General features: G+C 64.8%; 1 protein-coding gene across 2 annotated transcripts; it reads right to left on the reverse strand.

Annotated features, from left to right (window-relative positions):
* Positions 1-454: 454 nt before the first annotated feature.
* Positions 455-18,364, reverse strand: STXBP1 (syntaxin binding protein 1). Of its 2 annotated transcripts, XM_032200222.1 has the most exons (20): positions 18,300-18,364; positions 10,240-10,289; positions 10,013-10,094; positions 9,399-9,475; positions 9,132-9,210; positions 8,719-8,822; positions 7,884-8,032; positions 7,690-7,774; positions 7,454-7,584; positions 7,110-7,217; positions 6,930-6,990; positions 6,589-6,654; positions 6,329-6,409; positions 6,075-6,213; positions 5,762-5,871; positions 5,536-5,637; positions 4,510-4,595; positions 4,131-4,285; positions 3,213-3,336; positions 2,019-2,081 (listed from the first exon to the last, which is right to left on the reverse strand). In XM_032200222.1, the coding sequence occupies exons 1-19, from the start codon at positions 18,334-18,336 to the stop codon at positions 3,227-3,229; spliced, it is 1,812 nt and encodes a 603-aa protein (XP_032056113.1). In that variant the 5' UTR covers positions 18,337-18,364; the 3' UTR covers positions 2,019-2,081; positions 3,213-3,226. The 2 variants fall into 2 exon arrangements, with proteins under 2 accessions (XP_032056114.1, XP_032056113.1); XM_032200223.1 differs by lacking the exon at positions 3,213-3,336 and having other exon boundaries at positions 455-2,081.
* Positions 18,365-18,923: the final 559 nt, after the last annotated feature.

Genomic DNA, 18,923 nt, shown 5'->3' on the forward strand with positions numbered 1-18,923 from the left:
CATGCCCAAGGCGACTTTACTCAGGTCGGGAGCCTCCCTGAGGGCTTGCAAAGCCACCAAACCCCTGTCCCACCACGGGGCCACCCCACGGGGCTGGGTTTGGGCTCTGCTGGCATCGCCTCCAGGCGGGGGGGATGCCCCCAGCCCCGCTTCAGAGCATGAAACGCAGCGGCAAGGAGCAAAGACGTTTTATTTCCCCACGTTTCCTATTTTGTGATACCCCCCAGAGCCACTCAGACGGTATTTTGTACTAAGATAATTGCCTATTTTTTAACGAAATAAACGCCGTTGTTTTGCCTTCTGGTTTCCCCTCTTGTTTTTAAGCTCTCTCTTGGGGACGCTGCCTTCGGGGTCACCGCTTCGCCTCACCCTGGGGCTGTTTTTTTTTGGGGGGCAGACCCCAAACCCTGCCTCCCCCCGCCCCGCAGCCCCCAAGCAAGCGGCAGGCGCAGCCTCCTTGCACTGGGTATGGAGATCGCGTTTATTGAGCCACTCGAGTGCTTGTACAGAACAGCTATACAGAGATGATACATGGTTGTGCTTCAACACCGTCAAACACTTAGATTCCAGTAACTTCAAGGTAAACAAGTTCCAAGACAGACTAGATTTTTTTTTTTTTTTTAGTTTTTCTTTTTGATAAATTATTTTTTATATAAATAACTGTAACAGAAAAAAAAAATAATAATAACATCCAACATACAGGATCCTGAAGCGTTTTCGCGTTGCTAAACTGAGAAGGAACTCAAACGGGGCGGGAGGACCAAGGGGGAACCAACAAATATCAGTGCAATGATACAGCCTTTGCCCTAAAAATATATATTTAACTTTATGGGCAAGGAGCAGACAGGGAAAGGAAGGAGAGGGGAGAACCACCAACGAGGCAAGAAAGAGATTTCGGGGAAGGAAAAGGGGTCACAGCCTTCAGAAGGAGGGAACAGAAGAGAACAAAACGAAGGACCCCAAAATATTGCAGTGCATCTAGTGGCGGGGCAGGGGGGGCAATCCTGGGACGTAAAAAACAAAAAATCCGAGGAGTTTTGGTTAAATCACTATACACCAAGCTGTAAGAACTGCACGAGACACAGAATTCATATACACAGGGTCCGCTGGGGGGCCCGGGGGGCTGCGGGGCCTCGGGGCGACGGCACGCTCGGGAACGCTTCACCACGGGGGGACACGAGCGGGGCGGGGGCCTCATAGCTTCCTTGTCTGCAGGGATATATATATATATATGTGTGTGTGTGTGTACGTGTGCTGCCTGTTAAAAATATATATATATATCTGTGGGCTGAAGGAGTACGCAGCCTGACGGGGAGGGAAGGGCCGTGCAAGCAAACGGGTCCCGTCCGCGGGGTTTGACCGTTCTGGTCCCTTTTTGCGTGGGGATTTGGGGTAGCGTGGGGCAGAGCCACCCCCCCCCCGTCCCCTGCCAGATGTTGGCACGCACATCTGGGGGGGCAGCCGCCCCCAAATCCAAGGGAAAGGGCACCGGGAGGGGGGGGCTTCTACCCCAAAAAGAGCTGGGGAGGAAACACCGCCAGCAGCAGCGCGGGCGCGATGGGGCAGGAGGGGCGGCCGGCTGCCCGTCCATCCGTCCCTGCAGGAACCCAACGGGGAAGGAAAATTTCAGGGAGAGTTTCTTTTTTTTTTTTTTGGTGTTTTCCTGTTATTTTTGTCGCTGCTGTTTGCAGGTCACTGGGAAGTGAGCTCCCCAGACAGCGGCAGCTCGGGGTGCGGGTATCAGTACTTTTTTTTGGCCACGCCGCAGCGCTTCTCCTAACGCGCTTGCATCTGGGGTCCCTTCCCTGCGCTGAGAGGGGGACGGGGAAGGAGCAGGGGGGGCTCAACACAAGAACAAGAGAGAAAGCTCGGCCGGGCCGGGGTCGGGTTGGGTTTGGGTTTGGGTTTGGGGACGCGGTTCGGCGCAGGAGCGCGCCCCGGGCCGGGTGCCCGGCGGGGGGGGTGCAGTCGGCGTCGGGTCACTGGCGGCGTTTCCTTTTAACTGCTGCTTTCCTCCTCTGTTTTATTGAGCTTCTTCAGCGTGTCCAGCAGTTTCTGTGGGGTGAGGATGTGCGTGGACCCTGCGGGGGGCAGAGAGGGCGAGGGCGTCAGCGCCAGCTTCGTGCGTCCCCCCCACGTCCCGGCTGATGGCCCCGCTTCCCCCCAACCCCCCAAAAAAAGGTCCCTGGCCCCCCCCGGCGAGGCCTTACCTGGCGGGAGGGTGCGCACGCAACTGGAAATGCTTGCACAGAAATGAACGCCCATGGGAGGGAAAAACGGGAAAAGGAAAGGCAAAGGAGAGATGGAGGAGATGGATGGAGCTGGAGGGCGGCGGGATGAGGCCGGGGGGGCCGGGAGGTGCCAGGGGCGCAGCGGGGACGGGGACGATGGGGACCCTCCTGTCCCCATCCTGCAGCGGGCACCTGCGGGGGGCATCGGGGTGGGGGGAGCATCGCAAGGGGGGGGCAGCAGGACGCAGCACTGAGCATCCCTGGGCAGAAGGGGTGACGGGGGGGAAAAAAGGGGTCAGAGAGGAGGAGGAGGAGGTGAAGGGGGTCCTGACTTCGGCAGCCCTGCTCCTGCCTGGCTGCGCCCTGCTTGGCCCCCGTGTTGCAGGGGCTGCTTCTGCCTGGAGCAGGATGCGGCCGGCGCGATGCTGGGCACCACATCCCCGTGCCCGAGCGCTGCTGCGGCAGGAGGAGAAACCTCTGTCCCTGTGTGCCCCGGGGGGGGGACAGCACGTGGCCCTGCCCCATCCTGGGGAGGCCACCACGCCACCACCACGAAGAACCAAGCAAAACCGAGATTTCCTACAGAACCGAGGATTTCAGCCCAATTTCTTCTGCCCCGAGCACACCGCAACAGCGAGAGGAGCCGGGGCAGGCGGCGGGGGCTGCCCCACGCACACACAGCCCCCCCGGACAGCGCTCCACCTGTCCCCGAGCGGGTGGGACCTGCCCCGCGTCCCGGCCCCTCCAGAGCGCGCGATGGGGAGCGGATGGCATGAGGGGGCCGGCGGGGCCGGAGCCATGGTGGCGGGGTGATGGAGGCGGCGCTGGAGGCGTTCCAGCCCAGGAACTGCAAGCATTTTCTCATCAACGGAACCCGAAAGGAAAAGCAAACCGAAATCATAATTAACGGAAGGACGGAAGAATCAAAGAAAGCCCTTCGGGGAGGAAGAGTTTCTTTTTTCGTTAGTAGGCTGCCTTTACTTGGTTTCTTTGGCTCACTCCATTGCTGGAGCCTGATCCTCAAATGATACCCTAGTGGAGTCCCTGAAGTCGGGGTGCCTCAGGTCCATGAGAAATTTGGTGGGAGTGAGAATGTGAGTAGAACCTGCGGGAGAACAGAGCGGGGCTGACGTCCCGGCCACAGCCCCGGGGGGCACACAGCATGCACCGGCGCCGGCCGGGGAGCCCGCGGCAGCTCGGGCGCATTTTGGGAAGGAGGGGATGACGACGACGACGAAGGATGCGCCACCCGCACCGAGCATGCGAGGACGGTGGGCGCGGAGAGGTGCGCGGCACGAGATGGGCGAGACACGGGACGGCGACGGGTCGGGGGGCAGGAGGGGGATGGCGACCGGCTGCCCGAGCCTGTCCTGGGCCCGGCTGCGTTCCCCTGGGGGGTCTCAGGGGGTCTCGGAGCCCCCGCTGGCAGCAGGCAGCGCTGCCACTGTGCGCTGCCTGACCGAAGGGTGCCGAAGGCGGGCACGCTGCGCGGGGCAGGGCGCACGCGCGGCACGTGTCCCGCTGTGCCCGCAGGCTGTGGGGTTGCACACACCCTATTGCACACCCGCTGCGTGCCGGGTTGCACACCGCTTCCTTCCTCCTGCGGCACGGCCCCAAAGGAGCACGCAGCGCTGGGGGCAACGGGGCCAGCGCCGGCTGCACCCCCCCCTCCCCAGCTCCTGCACCTCGCGCAGCAAAACTCACCCAGGCGACGAAGAGGGGGGCAAAGAGAGGGGCGGCTGGGGGGTCACGCTGTGTCCCCAGGGGGGTGACACCGGCAGGACACCTCGGCGCAGGGGCCCTGCGGTCACCTGGAGGCCGGATTTGGCGGCGGCGGCGGCGCGGGGCGAGCGTGGGATGAGCAGCGGGCGGGGGGCGCGGGGCCGGGCCCCCACTCACCTATTAGCACTTCCCACTTGCCGCTGGCTTGCGTCACCTCGTAGGCGCAGCGCATCTCGTTCATGCTCACCCCTCCCAGGATGAAGATGATGAGGCGGGGGCCGCTGCGGTACTCGCCGGGGGCCTTGTTCTTGTGCCAGTGGCCGTAGCGGGCACTAGAGAGGGAGGAGAGGGGTTAGGGACGGCTCTGACAGCAATGAGTTAGCTTATTACAAAATAAAAATTAAAATTAATTAGTTCCCAAATTGCTGTGAGAGCAGGTGATGTCCTCGGTGCCTTCCCAGCCACGAGGGCGGCTCGTTTTCTGTTCGGGGTGGGGAAACTGAGGCACGGGATGGCCGCGAGGGGGAGGGCAGGGGCTGGGTGCCGCGGGACCCACCTGACGGCGGTGGTGCTGAAGGAGGCGGAGGAGCGGGTGGAGATGTAGGGGTAGTGCTTGGTGTCCAGCTTGTCGTCGATGGCATCCTGCGGGGCACAGCCTCAGTGAGCAGCCGGGCGCTGCCCGACACCCGCGTCCCCGCTCCTCCCTCGCCCTGGTCCCAAACCCCATCAAGGTGCAGCCCCCAGGGCACAGACACCAGGCAAAGCCCTATCAATTCAATTACGCGTTGTTCGTTTGCATATATTTGCATACATTTGCATTGGGTGGCTTTGGGGGAGGATGTGGTTGAGCTGCTGAAATTCGGTGCAGCTGGGAGGGGGAAGGTGGTGCCTCTGCTGCGGGGCAGGGGCAGCGCAGGCTGAGGCTCACCCTGACCTCGAGGTGCCTCCCAAGGTGGTGAAAGGAGGCCGGGCCCGTCCTCATTTTGTTTTTCTGAGAGCCTGAAGGGCTGGAGCTGATCTCCAAGCATCCCAGCTGGGGGACCCAGCCCTGGGTAAGGTAAGGAAGCTGCTGCTTTGTGCTCGGTGACCACAGCTGGGGGGTGAACGTCACCTGCGAGCTGCTTGCTGGGACCTGGCTGCGCTCTGCAGCCCCCACAGAGCTCGGGGATCAGCTCCAGGGTGCCCCAGGTGCAAAACGGGGCGAGAAAGTCTGCACGGAGTTGGGTGGAGGAAGGCAGGAGCGAGGCTGCGTGCTTTTGGAAATGAAGGGAGCTGCGGTAACCGAGCGCAGGGCTGGGCTTTGTACTGTGGGGACACTCAGGACACGGTGCTCTGGGAGCTGTGCAACCCCCCCACAGCCCGGTGTGCACATGGGGGCCACAAAAACTTCCCAAATCCCCCCTACCTTGGAGCAATCTCAAAGAAACCCCCACAGCCACTGCCCGCGTGGCACCACGGGGCTGTGAGCGGTGCAGAGGGTGCACTGGGGAGATGTGCCAGCAGCCCCCGGCGCCCCACAGGTCCCTGCCCGGTGCTGCTGAGGTCCCTGCTGTCCCCCCCGTCCCCGCCGTCGCTGTCTCACCTCCATGATGTCCTTAATGACGGGGGTCCATCGGGAGAGCTGGTAGGTCTGCTCGCTGATCCGCTCCTTCCGCTCCGGCTTGCTCCGGCGGCGCAGGGTGGACTGGGCACGAGGACGGGGACACCCTGAGCCACGGGAGGGCCACCCCAACGGGGACGTCCCGAGGGACACGAGCAGGGTGGGGCCTTCCCGGGGGACGAGGCGGGGGCGGGAGGTGGACACTCACGTCTGTGATGATGGGCACCCCGAGGTGGGCCATGTTGGTGATGATCTCGCTGTCCTCTGCCGGGATCTGGGCGTGCTGGATCAGCTTGTTCAGGTTCTCCTCGGTGATACCTGCAGAGAAATGGGGAGATTTGGGAAAATGGGACCTGCTGAGGAATGCCTGCGAGCGGGGACACGGCCCCTCAGCGTCACCTGAGGACACCCGGCTGGGTGGCAGTCACACAGGGCTGAGCTTTTCCACCCAGCTTTCGCTGGCCCAATGCTCCCGGAGCTGCCCGTCTCCCTTCTCCCCCCTGCCCCGCTCTCCTCCTCACCATTCTTCAGGAAGATGTACAGCAAGATGATGCGGATCTTGTCGTAGGTGCTGACGTTCCCGTCCAGCAGGATGGGGACGATGGCCCTCATGGGGTCCTTGATCTTCTCTCCTTCAGCATCGGTGCCCATGGCCAGGTCCTGCGGAGCACGGGTGCGCTCGTCACCACTCGGTGGTGGCTCTGGGCTGCCGGGCAGGAGCCGCTGTCCCCGGCCATCCCATGGGGTTACAGGGGGTGTGGGGGGGTGCCGGTACCTGTTCAACTCTGCAGAGCTTGTCCACTGTGCCCTGGTAGTGCTTCATGCAGTCCTCGGCCAGGTGCAGGTGAGTGGAGTACTGGGGAGAGACGCGCAGGGACACCCTTGCAGGGCTGGAGCACACCAAGGTCCCCGTGCCACCACCCCAAAGCTGCCAGCCCCAGCCCGGAGCCACCTTCCCACTGGGAAAGCCACCTTTGGGTGCTCCCCGTGAGGCTCAGCACCAGTGGCCCTGCTCAGACCTTTCCCCTGCTTTACCTTGCTGAGCTCCTTCTGGTACTGCGGCATCTTCTTCAGCATCTGGGACAGGTCTCTCATGGTGGTCTGCGAGGGAAGGGGACGAGGTCACCCCGGGGGACCTGGGGCCAGGACCCTGCCCAAACCTCCCCCTCTGTTGGGGTTTGGTGGGACATGCGTGCACCCCGTGCCGGGGGGACCCTGGTGCCCCTCCAAGGGCACCTTCCCCATTCCCTCAGCCCCAGGTGTGGGGTCAGTGCCCCACGGCTCCCCCCTGCCCATCAGGGACCCCCTGCAGGTGTCCCCGTGAGGCTTTGCTGTATCCTGGCCCTTGGGTGCCTGCGCTCGCCCGGAGGTGTCACCTTATCGCCTGTGTTCATCCTCTTGCTCGACGAAAACTCCTTCAGGGACCGGGTCACCTCCCTGGGGACAGGAGGAGGGCGCAGCCGTCAGCACAGAGGGACCGACCCGAGAGGCCGCTGGGTGCCCAAACGCACCCACGCGGGGCAGGGGCAGCAGCGAGGCACCCCGGGGACACTCACTGGGACACCTCCGCGATGTGCTTGTGGCGAAGGGACACCCAGAGGTCGTCGTCCTCGTCCAGGAGAACCTCCTTAACCCGGGCTTCCCCGATGCCGCTCGTCTCGTACCTGGGAAGAGGGCAGGAGCGGGGAGGGGACGGGGTGCGCGGTCACACGTGGCTCGGGGGGGGACATGGGGCAGGTGGGGGCTGCTCTGGGCTCTGCCAGTGATGGAGCGAGGTTATTTCAGTTTGATTTAATTCCCACCACCTTGTACCCATTTATAGGTTGCGAGGGGGTTTAGAAAAGGCTTTTGCATCAGCCCCGGGCGCCTGGGGGCGGGTGAGCACGGGGGTGGCACTCACTTGTAGACGTCGTTCTCGATGGGCAGCAGGTCGTAGCTCATGGCCTGGAAGGTCAGCTCGTGCAGCACCGGGGAAGCGGGGTCGAAGCCACGGTCCAGGATGAGGAGCTGGGAGCGAGCCTTGTCCGGGCCCTGCCGAGCCACCGGAGCCGTCAGCAGCGGTCCCCAGGTCCCCGCTGCCACCACCCATCAGGGGGTGCCCCCTGAGATGCCCCCCCCGTGCCTCCCCCTGCTCACCTCGCCCATGGTGGGGTCGTCAGCCTTGTAGGCATCCAGCTTGTCCTGGATGAGCTGCGCCAGCATGGCGTTGTCTTTGTAGTCCCTGCGCAAGGAGGAGGAGGGAATGGTCCTTTTTCCCTCTCCCCGGGGGAATTTGGTGAGCCCCCGGGTGCCCCCGCGTGCCCCTCTGTGCCGCCTCCCCCCGTCCTCACCCGCGGTACCGCACGGCCGGGTACTCCTTCAGCGTGGCGCACAGCGTGGCGATCTGCTCCGCCAGCCGCTCCAGGATCGGGTTCTTCATCTGGGCCTTGTGGGGGCTGTAAAAGCTCTGGAAGGAGTCGGCCGAATCCAGGGAGTAGACCTGGGGAGCGCAGCGGGAGGGTGCTTAGCGGGGCCGGGCTGCGGGGGCATCGAGCAGCCCTGGTGGGTTGGGGAACCTGACCCAAACCCAGGCAGGTGCCGGGTCCTGGCTGCAGGTTTGGCAATGTTCGGGGTGTCCTTTGGGGTTTTGGCTGCCACCACTGTGCCCTGAGCCCCTCCCCAGCCCCTGCTCCTTGGTGCAGCCCCTGGGCACGCGCAGAGCCCCCAGGAGCTCGCCCAGCCCCTGCGCACAGCATCGCCTGCGCCCAGGCAGGGAACCAGGGAGGTGAGGAGGAGCAGGGACAGTAAAACCAAAGCCAGTTCTGCCCTGCACGGGGCCCCTAGGAGCTCATCTTCCACCTGCCCTCACCATGGTCTCCTCCAAAATCCGCTGCCACCCGTTCCTCCCCGTTCCCCTTGTCCCCATGGCAGGGGGCTGGCCGCCTGGTGCCCCCGGGTGGTGCTGTACCGGGGGGACAGAGCCTGACAGCACAGGCACGGGGCCAAGGCGCTAAATCCCTGCAGCCGATCAGCCCCGAGACGTAATCGGAGGAGACAGGGCGCTGGGAGCAGCGCGGGGAGAGGGCTCGTGGGGTCTGCGGCTCTTACGCAAACCCTGCTGGGCCGGGGAGGGACCCGGAGCACCCCCTCTGCCCCGTCCCCCGGGACACCCCAGCCCAGACCCACCTGGGACTCGGAGGGCAGGAAGGCGATGTTGATCTCGGTCAGGGTCTTGATGACCTTGGCAGCTCGGGATTTCACCAGCTCGTTGAAGAGGGCGTCGGGGCAGGCTGGAGGGGAGGGAGAGGAGGAGGCTGCGCTCAGGGCATGGTGGCCAAGCTCCCGTGGTCCTGCTCTGCCCAGGCATCCCTCCCACCCACCTTTCTGTGCATGTTTTAGTGGAATCGTTCCCTTTCCTTGGTTTGCACGATGTATTTTGTGATGGGGGGATGCTGCCTGCAGTGCCTGGAGGCGAGGAGCCCGGATCCCACTTTTGGCACGCACAAACCCGCCCGTGGCCATGTCCCAGCCCCGTCCCGCAGCTCCCTGCAGGCACCCCCTGCTCTCTGCTCCTTGCCCCATCCCCATGCAGCACTCACAGTCAGTGAAGAAGACGTGGGCAGCTCTGTACTTGGAGGTGGGGGGGTCCTTGAAGTCGTTGATGAGGGAGTGGATGGACTGCAAGAGACACGCGAGCAGCTGGGCTGGGCTGGGCAGGGCGGCCCCACATCGCGGCACCAAAAGCCCAAGGAGCAGCACCCTGTGCCCCCCGCCCTGCACCCCACAGGCTTGGCACCACGACCCGTGCCAGGGTGCTCCCATGGGCGCAGATCCTCCTCCTCCTCCTGCCCCCAGCCCCTGCTCACCTTCTCGGAGGGCGTGATGAGGTACACGGCCTCCAGGCTGGGCAGCGGCTCCCGGCGCTTGTTGATGTCTTCCACGACTGGGGGGGAAACACAGGGGCTGTACTGGGGGGTGGCACCAGCTGCCAGCCCCTCAGTGCCCCAAATATCTCCCTGGCCACTCGCCCCCACCCGTGTGGCAGTTGGGGCTGTCCCCAGCCCACCCCAGCCCTGTGTCACCCTGTGGGAGACACTTGGGTGCTTGGAAAGGTCCCGGGGAGGGGGGCGATGGATTTGTGTGCGTGCTGCTGTGCTGTGGCTGCTTTGGTCCATCCTCGTGCCCCCGGGCTGCAGGGGAACACTTGGGGGTGATGCTCTGCCTTGGGACATGGTGGTACCCCGGGGACAAGCCCCCAACACCCAGCACCTCCCGAGGCACCGCCAGTGCTTTCCTTCTCCTCTCTGAGCGCCGCAGGCACTGCCAGGAGGCGAGGGGCTCGGGCTCCCTCGGCCCCCACGGGCTGGGAGGGGCCCAAAGGCACCGGGCACGGGATGGAGACGGGGGGGCCGGGTGCCAGGGGGGTGCCTGCCCTTCCTGCAGCAAGCTGTGCGGGAGCTGTGCGCGGCGCTGTACTCACTGGTGATGCCCTCCGTCATGATGTCGGTCATTTTGCAGCAGGAGGACAGCATGCGCATGCTGAGCTGGTCCACCACCAGCACCTGGGGACAGCGGACACCAGCTGGGGACGGGGCAGCGGGGAGAAGCCCTGCCCTGCACCCCGACGGTGCCCTGGGGCTCCCAGCCCGCTCCGACCCCTTCCCAGCTTCATCCTCCTCCTCCTCCTCCTCCAGCCCCGCTGCTCACCTTCCATTCTCCCTTCTTCTTCACCTTGCGGATCACATCGTGCATAATTTCTGCAAGAGACGGAGCAGGGGGCGGTGTGAGGACCCCAAACCTCCCCGCAGCACCCCAGGGTGCCCACCTGCAGCAGGGGGGCTGTGCTGGGAGCGCTGGAACCCCCCCATTGCTTATGGGGCCGTGCCAGCCCCACTGCACCCCTCCTGGGGGTCCCAAAACTGCCATCCTGGGATGGCTGAGCACAGCCACTCGCTCAGTAGGGCTCCTTTTGGGGTGGCAGGGGTGTTTTGGGGACCTGGCACAAGTGGTGGCCCCCAAAAACCTACATGGGGCTGAGCACAGGAGCTGAGCCCACCCCGCGGGGAGCAAGGAGCGGGACCCAAAAGCGCGCCCCAGATGGCAGAGGGACGTGGGGGTCCCCGGGGGCCACCCCGCACGCCTCGGCCCTAATCCGAAGCGCCAGGAAAACAACAGCAGCTTTAAGGGCTCCTTTTAGCAACAAGCCCCAGGCGGCCTCAGCCTGCTCCTTGTAATCCCCCAGGAGCTCATCTCGCACCCGGCCCTGCCCCGCTTACACAACCAGCCGGGGTTGGTGTCCCCGCGCTGTCCCCTCAGCCAGGCCACCCCCTGCCCATTCCCTGGGCGCAGGCACCCCGGGATCCGTGCTGGGGTCGGGGGGCAAGCCCCAAAGGTCCCCTTTGTCCCTGGAAAATGAAGTACAGGGCTGGTGGGCTGCCTGGCCGGGCTTGGGGAAGGGTCTGCGTCCGTGCGCCGCCGTGCCACATCCCTGCTGCCCTCCTGGGGGGCTTTGCTCCAAGCCCCTGGCCCCCAGGACAGGGATGGGGGTACCCAATTAAAGCCCCAATTAAAACCCCATCAGGAAATGTTTCTGAATTACATAATGTGGAGGCGTGGGGGGGGGAATTGGTGCGGGTGCCGCCCTGCCAGCCTCGTCCTGGGGAGCCTCCCCCATGGCAGCACCCCCAGGGGTGCCGGTCCCGCGGGCAGAGCTCGATGCAGGTTTATATGGGGCAGCTGGGGACCTGAATCTGCCTCATTCCAGGACAGGGCTTGAGGGAGGCACACGGAAGGGACTGCCTGGGGAGCTGCCAGCCCTATAAATGTCCGTGTTGGGGTGATGCTGCATTTGGGTTCACTTCCCTGCCCTGCCACGTGCTGTGAAGCTGCAGGGGCACGGGGCTGGCAGCGGCGCAAAACCCGCTGCAGAACTCGGAGGTTCCTGCTGTTGGTGCACACACAGGCTCCTTCCCCATTAAGTGTTCCTGGGGGAGCCCCAAAAGCTGCTGGCCGTGACCTTGGGGTGCTGCCCGGCCTTGCTCTCATCCCGTAGCTTCTCCCTTGGGTGCGGGGCACCTGCAGGCCACGGGGGGGTAACTGGGAACAGGCGGCGTTGGGAACAGTGGGAACTGGGAACAGTGGGGCCACCCAAAAACCCCGTGGTGCACCCACACCCGGGGCACCCAAGCAGCAAAAAAGCAAGGCCTCAATGGGGAATTTTGCTTTGCCGTGGGCAGGGTGCAGCAGAGAGGGCCCCCACGGTGTCCCCTGGTTCTCTGCTGGTGCCGGGGACCCCCCGCAGCCCCCACACCACGTCCCCAACCAGGGCTGCATTCACTCAGCTTCCAGCAGCCAGCGCCCGGTGACAAACATTGCCGGCTCCTGCCAGAGGCTCCTTCCCTCTTTTCATTCCTCATCTTTGGCTGTTTCCCCTGTGCGAGGCCCCATGGATAACGGTGCTGTTTGGTGCTGTTTGCAGGACACCCTGCGCCCGACACCCCGGGGAAAAAGCCGTGATGGGAGCACCGAGGTGCTGCCGGTGGGGACAGGGCTGGGCTCCTGGATCCGGGCAGCCAGGCAGAAATCCTGCCCCTGCAGCAGCGTGGTGCTCCGGGGCAGGGAGAGGAAGGAAGGAAGGAGGCTGGGAACAAGAAGGAAGGAGGCTAGGAGCGAGCGTCCTGCACCGAGGGCTGCGGGGAAGGAGCCTCGGGTGCCTCAGTTGCTGCTGGCCCCGCAGCTGTTTGTCTGTGGAGCAAAACCGGAGAGGTTGCAAGGGAGAGGGGATGCCAGTGAGGATGAGCTGTCGAGGATGAGCCATGCAAAGGCATCCTTGAGGCAATCTGGCACTCGGCAAGAGGGGAAACAGCAGCTCCCCTGCTCCTGGCGCCTCGAGGCAAGCCTGGCCCCTCCTGGGCAGAGATGCTCTCACGTCCACACGACAGCAGGTCGGACGCTGCCGCCCGTGCCCTCAGATGGTCTCGGCCAGAGCTTTGGGGCTCTAACGTCAGCCGGTGACGCTCGCAGCCGAGCTTTTCATCTTGGAGGCAGCCCAGGTTTCGGGGGGGGATTCGTGTGTGTATCCAACCCACCCAGCGCCTCCACCACTCGGACGTTGCTCACTCCCTTCAGGCTGGAAGGATTTTAATCACGATTCCTGCTGAGAACGGACAGCGCAGACAGCTCGGGGCTTCTCCTCTGACGCAGAGAAGACACCAACACCATGGGCAAGGCAGCCCCACCTCAAACGGAGGACCTCCAGTAACGTGGTCCTAAGCGTGCCACCGGGACACCTCGTGTGGCGCACCAGAGCCGCCACCTCCCCGGCCACCCCCTCGCTGGGCAGGGCTCCTCCTGGGGTGACGGTGGCAGGAGGGTGTCCCAGCACATCGCCTTCAGCCAGGGCCAGAGGCCGGTGACACGGTGGCCTAGTAGGACTCGCGCCCATCCGGCGCTGCAAGAGGCTTAGCGGTGTTACCGACCCGCGGCTGCCCCGCCTGCCTTGGGAACCGACCCCACACCTCTGCTCCTGGGGGAAAAGGTGCTGAAAAAGCTGTGACCAATTCAGGCTGGGCGAGGATGGACTCATTTGGGGTGCCCCAAGCCAGTTGTTAGGCTTCGGAAAGAGCCCGGAGCCTGGCGAGCAGCCTCAAAGCCCACCTGCAGTGGAAGCAGCAGAGCCGGGTCCCGGCCAGCCCCAGGTGCTGGAGCACCAGGACCGGGTTTCTGCACCCAGAGGTGTTTGGCAGCGATGGCCAAGCCCTTCCCTAACGCAGAAATTATGAAACCAAACTCCTGCTGCTCAGAAATGCTCCTCTGCCACCATGTTCCTGGTCCTCATGTGCAGCACATCTTGTCCTGGTGCGGTGCGGGGTGGAGTGACGTGAGGGGCAGCAGGAGACCAGGTCCCGCGGTCCTACAGGACCCCAACCACGGGCTCCTCCTTGCCACAGGCACAGCTCAATCCCCTCACCCTCCTCCTGTGCACTCCGTTTGGGACCCAGAGTCCTGGAGCCGCCAGGGAACTGGACCACAGAGGCCCACGGTGAGGTTTGCTCCAGACCCACCTCCCTCTCGGAGCTGTCACGACGCATCCTTGAGACGAGCGTGTTTGTCTTCGGGTTGGCCTGGCAACTGCCTTTCGCTGGTTCGTTAACTAATTGGGGAAGGCAGTGCCAACGTTACCTAGGCAGAACCACGCTCCGATGTAGCAGACCGTGCACTTACATCCAAAACATCACCAGCTGGGGACACACAGGTGCCAGCGTCCTGTCCCCAGGCGGTCCCCGATCAAATAGGATCAGAGGGTGGCGAGGAGGCCATCAGCCCGTTGGGGCACGGAGAAGAATTGCATTTATGGGAGCCAAAACCACCTGCACGGCCTCGACAGGGGCAGGGCAGAGACCTGGAGAACGGCTCAGGACTTTGGGAGCACGGCCAGAAGGACATGAGGAAGATGAAAGGCACGATCAAAAAATCAAAAAACGATAAAATTCATAAGGATTTTCACTGCGGGACTGCTCCTGACATGGGTTCTTCGGGTCTGCACGAGGACCTGGGAGTCGAGCAGAGCTTCTCCTGCCGGGTGCTCAGCGGGGCACAGATCACAGCAGGTCCCTTCTGAAGGCATCGCCCTTCCCTGTGCTTGTTCTCGTCCCCCAGGCGTTCCCACCCTCGAGGAGGTGCTGCCATGTGCCGCACCCCGCTGCCAGTGGCTGCAGGAGCCAGGAGCTTCCCTGAGGCAGGACGGGACACGCAGGGCCACCGCATCCCGGGGTAGGTGCCACTCGTCCACACACACAAGGACTTTCTGCCCTGGTTCTCCTCCGCGTTGACCAAGAGGGAGCAAAACGCCAACCCCCGGGGTGCACGGGTCCAGCTCCAGGCGGTGCCCCGGTGGCACATCTCCCCATCCCGTGGGCTCCACCAAGGCCGTACCCGTGTGTGCCCACCCGCGTGTCTCTGCGTGGTTGTGTGGAAGCCCCCAGGTCGCGGTGCCTTCACCCTGATTTATTTTCTCCCTCCGAGAGGCAGGAGCCCCGGGCTCCTCCCCGCGCGGCGAGCTGGTGGGCGCAGCATCTGCTGACGGCCGTGCGGTGCCGAGCCTCTTCCTCAATGCCTGGGTTTTGGGGGGAGTTTCTCCCAGGAAAAATCCTCAGAGGTGCCAGGGAATTGGGCCCAGACCTTATTTATTTATTTATTAAGAGGGGAAATTTCTAGGCCTGGTGGTGGCTTTTTTTCTGCTTTCTTGCACGCGCAGACATCGGTGGGTGGAGGCAGCCCTGCCGAAGCGATCGGTTATCACTCACGGTGACATAGGGACGATATTTTTCAGGCTCAGGTGTAGACCACGGTCTGGAGGCTAAAATTGCTAAATTTTCGAGCCATGACCCAACTTGGAGCCGATGCTGGAGGCAAGGCAAAACGATCCCACGGGGACAAACACAAAAACCCCAGCAGGGGCTTTGCCAAGTGCCCGCTCTCGTGGGAGCTGTGGGGTCTGCTCCCGGCTGTGGGGTTGGGGCACGCCGAGCTGACAGCAGGGCTGGAAGCTCTGCCCCATGCAGGGATCAGGATGAGGACGCGCCGTGCACCCATGCCATGTCCCCACCGCGTTGGCCTGGTCCCGTGCCCTTCATCACCTCCTCTTCCTCCTCTTGTGCGTGGCAGGGACCTGCCCGGAGCTGGCTCTGGCGCAGTACACAAGCCAAGCACCCCGAGATGGACTCGGAGCATCCTGCGGTTGGCCCCAAAATCCTCCCGTGCCCTCAGCAAGGTGCTGGCAGCATGAGGTGCCCCCAGCCGCCCGGGTGAGTCACGCACCAGCTCCGCAGGTCCCCGGGGGCCCCGGCCGTGCCCTGAGGCTGGCAGCGAGCCCGCAGCCCTGCCCTGCCCTGCCCTTGCCACCCAGCTCGGCGTGCACCCGCTCCCTGGGCTGTCACCTCCCCGCAGGGAGGGACGGGGACACCGGGTGACGTGGCACGGCCTCGGCGGTGGGGGTCCAGGGGGGATTTTAGCGTGGGCTGGAGGGAGGGAGCTGCCGTGAGGATGCTGTGCCCTGGGGCAGGGTGGCCCTGGGGGGCAGCACGGAGCCAGGGACAGGAGGAACATCCACCCAGGGGGGGTCAGGTGAAGATTTGGGGTTGGGAGCCTCAGGGGTGGGCCCCAGCTGCCACAATGGGGTGAGATTTTTCCAGCTGGAACCCGAAGACACCGGGAGGACCGGCCCCAGGGGAGAACAGATCCTGGTATGGATGCGGGGAGGCGCAGGGACAGCCCGGCTGGGGGGTGACAACGGGTGCCTGGGGCACCTGCGACACCCTGCCCACCCGCTCCCAGCTCCCTGGGGGCCCCCAAAGCTCATCCTGCTCCAGCACCAGCTGGTCAGAGGAATAATCCTGGCCTGGAGGGAAGCCAGGGCGGAATGCAGCTCTGGAGGTGGGGCCGTGGCGGCGCGCAGCATCCCTCCATCCCTCCATCCATCCCTCCTCCCTCCCTCCTTCCCTCCTCCGAGGATGCCCGCAGAGGGATCCTGCCCTCGGGTCAGCCCCAGGGCACAGGCTCAGCCCTCCTGCCCTCCCCGGTGAGCGTCTCCCCCCTCCGCGGGTGCCCCTCGGGGAATCGCTGCCCTGGTGCAGTGGGGGAGAGCCGCAGTGGGGAGGGGGAGCTCTGGGTACCCTGCGGCTCCTGGCAGCGGGGAGCAGCCCCACAAAGCAGGAACGGCCCCAATGAGACCTGCAGCCTCCTGCAGCAGCCTCGGGAGCCCCCAGCCCCAGGTTGGGGGTGGGCTGGACCCCCCCAAGTGCTCCTGCAGGGGCCCCATCCCTCCATCCTATGCAGCATTTTGCCCGCACGCAGAGCCCTGCCCTCTCCTTCCAGCCACCCACGCTCCGCAGGCTGTGGGGCTGGCACCCCGCTGCCCCTCACCTTCCCCAGCCCGGATCCCCTTATTTTTGGGCAACCAAACCCCAAAGGGACGGATCCGGCCAGATTTCCACGATGCTGGCTCGAGCCTGTGTGTGCACAGCCGTGATGGCCCCCAGCCCGTGACAATGACTGCAAACAGGGGGCAGGGGACACGCAGCGCTGCCCGTCTGTCCCCTCTTCGCCGAGGGCAAGGTCCTGGGGCCCTGCTGGGGGGGTGCAGGATCCGTGTCCCCCCCCCACCTATGTGCTGGGGGCTGCCCCTTTCTCTCCCCAGCCTTCTGCTCGGGTGGAGGGGGGGGGTCCAGCCCCCCAGGATGACACCCAGCAAAGCCCCCCCCCCCTCCCAGAGCCCATCCTGCAGCAGAGAACCGGGTGTGGGGGGGGCATTTTCCTGCATTTTCCATTTCATTTCCCAACCCGCTCGGCTCTGACCCCCCCTCCCTAACGCCCCCCTTAATGCAGCACCCCAGGGCGGGTTGGGAAGGGGGGGGGGGGACACGACTTGCGCAGCCCCCCCCGGGCAGGTGCCGGCTGGGAACAAAGCGGGGCCATCAATCCATCAATCCGGGGGGGGGGGTATCAACCCGGGGGGTGTCCCCCCCCCTCCATCACCACCCACCCGATCACACCACCAGCCCCGGCCGCACCATCTGCGCCGCTGCGGGAGGGGTTCGCTGCCTCCGCAGCCGGAGCCATCGCGGCCGCGGGGATTTCTCCCATTGCGCCCCCCCCCTCCCTCCCCACCCCCCCAAAAAAAAAAAAAAACACCAAAAAACCACCCAAACCAGCCCCTGCTACGGATATCAGTCCCGCAAGATGGGCGCGGGGGGGGGCAGAAAGGCTGCGGGGAGCCCGGGGGAAGTTTCCCCCCGGTCCCTGCCCTTTTCGCTCCCGTCTCCTTATTTTTACGCACAGATTTTCGCAGCGGGGGAGGGTCGCACGAACATTTCCCCCCCCCCTTCCTGCAGCCTGGGGTTTTTCGGCCCCCCCCCGAGGCCAGAGGCCGTTGAGGAGCTGCTCGGCTTGCGGCAGGAGGGGAAGGAGGAAGCGGAGCCGCGGCTCCTCCGTTCCGCCCCGCAGCCCCGGCCAAAAATAGCGAGCCGGAGGGCACCGAAATCCCCGGCCATGGGGTCCCGGGGGGGGGGCTGATCGGGGCTGGGGGGGGGTCACCCCCTCCCCGGGATGAGGGGCGAGGGGAAAAAATGTTTCTGGGCGCATTCGGGAGCCCCCCCGGGGAGGGCTTTGGCGCAGACAAAGCGGCGGGCGCACGGCCTGGCGCGGCGCTGGGCACGGACACCCCCCGTGGACCCCCCGTTTAATGTCCCCCCCCCATCCTCGGTGCCCCCCCCGTGCCATTTGGGGGCCTTTTGGGTTTTGCTGCCCGCGCCCCGATCGCCTCCCGCCCGTTCAGATCCGGGGAAAAGGCTCCGGCGCCTCCCGCTTCCTCCTTCCCCCCCCCCCCCCCTCCCCGCCATTTATTTATTATTATTATTTTTTTTTACCGCTCCCCCCCCCTCCCCGCGCCGCCCTTCAGCACTGCAGAAAAAGCCCAACAGCTCCAAAACACCCCCAAAAAATAAAAATTAAAATAAAACCCGGAGGGGGGACACCCCCCCTCGCTGTCCCCGCTCCCTGCCCGTTGTCCCCCCGGAGCCCCCCCCCCGGGCTCCGTTTGGCGCATCCGCAGCATCCCCCCCCCGGGGGCATTTCCCCTCGGGATGCCCCCCCCCGCCCGGAGCCCGGCGTTTTTCCCCCCCCTCCCCTTTATTTTATTCTCTCCCCACCCCCCCCCCGACTCAATTTTCAGCCCCCCCCCCCCCAGCGATGCGCGGCCGGGCTCTTACTTTCTCCGACCACAGCCTTGAGTCCGATGGGGGCCATGGTGCCGGGGGGGGGGGGGGGTCGTGCCAAGCAGGGGGGGGGGGACGCAAAGAAACGAGGTGTCGGGGGGGGGGGGGGGGGCGGACAAACAGCCGGACAGCCGCTGCGGGTGGCAGCGAGGATGCGGAGGGGGGGGGGTGAGGGATTTTTTGGGGGGGGGGGCGACACCGGGGACAAGGTGGGGGGGGGGGGACACCGGGCTCCGGTGGTGGCCGCGGCGGGGCTCAGCTGACTGCGCGCAGGGGGCGGGACGGGAGGGGGGGGGGCACAGACGTCACGACTCCCCGCCCCCCCTCCCCGCCCCCCACCGCAGAGACCGCCCCCCCCCAGCATCTCCCCCCCCCCCATCGCTGCGCCCCCAGCCCCGCACCCCATTTCGCAATATTTTGCCGGATTTTGCCATTTTTTCCCCATTTTTTGCTATATTTTGCCATATTTCTATCCTGCCCCCCCCCCCCCCCAAATCTCCCCTCTCCCCACACCCTGGGGTTGGTGGGGCGGTGGGAAATGTGCCCCCCTCTCCCCCCCCCACCATTTCCCAGCCTGTTTTGGGTTCATTTTGCAGCAAAATCTCCGCCCCCCCCCCC

The sequence above is a fragment of the Aythya fuligula genome, chromosome 19 (genome assembly GCF_009819795.1).
Source record: "Aythya fuligula isolate bAytFul2 chromosome 19, bAytFul2.pri, whole genome shotgun sequence".
In the NCBI taxonomy this organism is placed as follows: Eukaryota; Metazoa; Chordata; class Aves; order Anseriformes; family Anatidae; genus Aythya; species Aythya fuligula.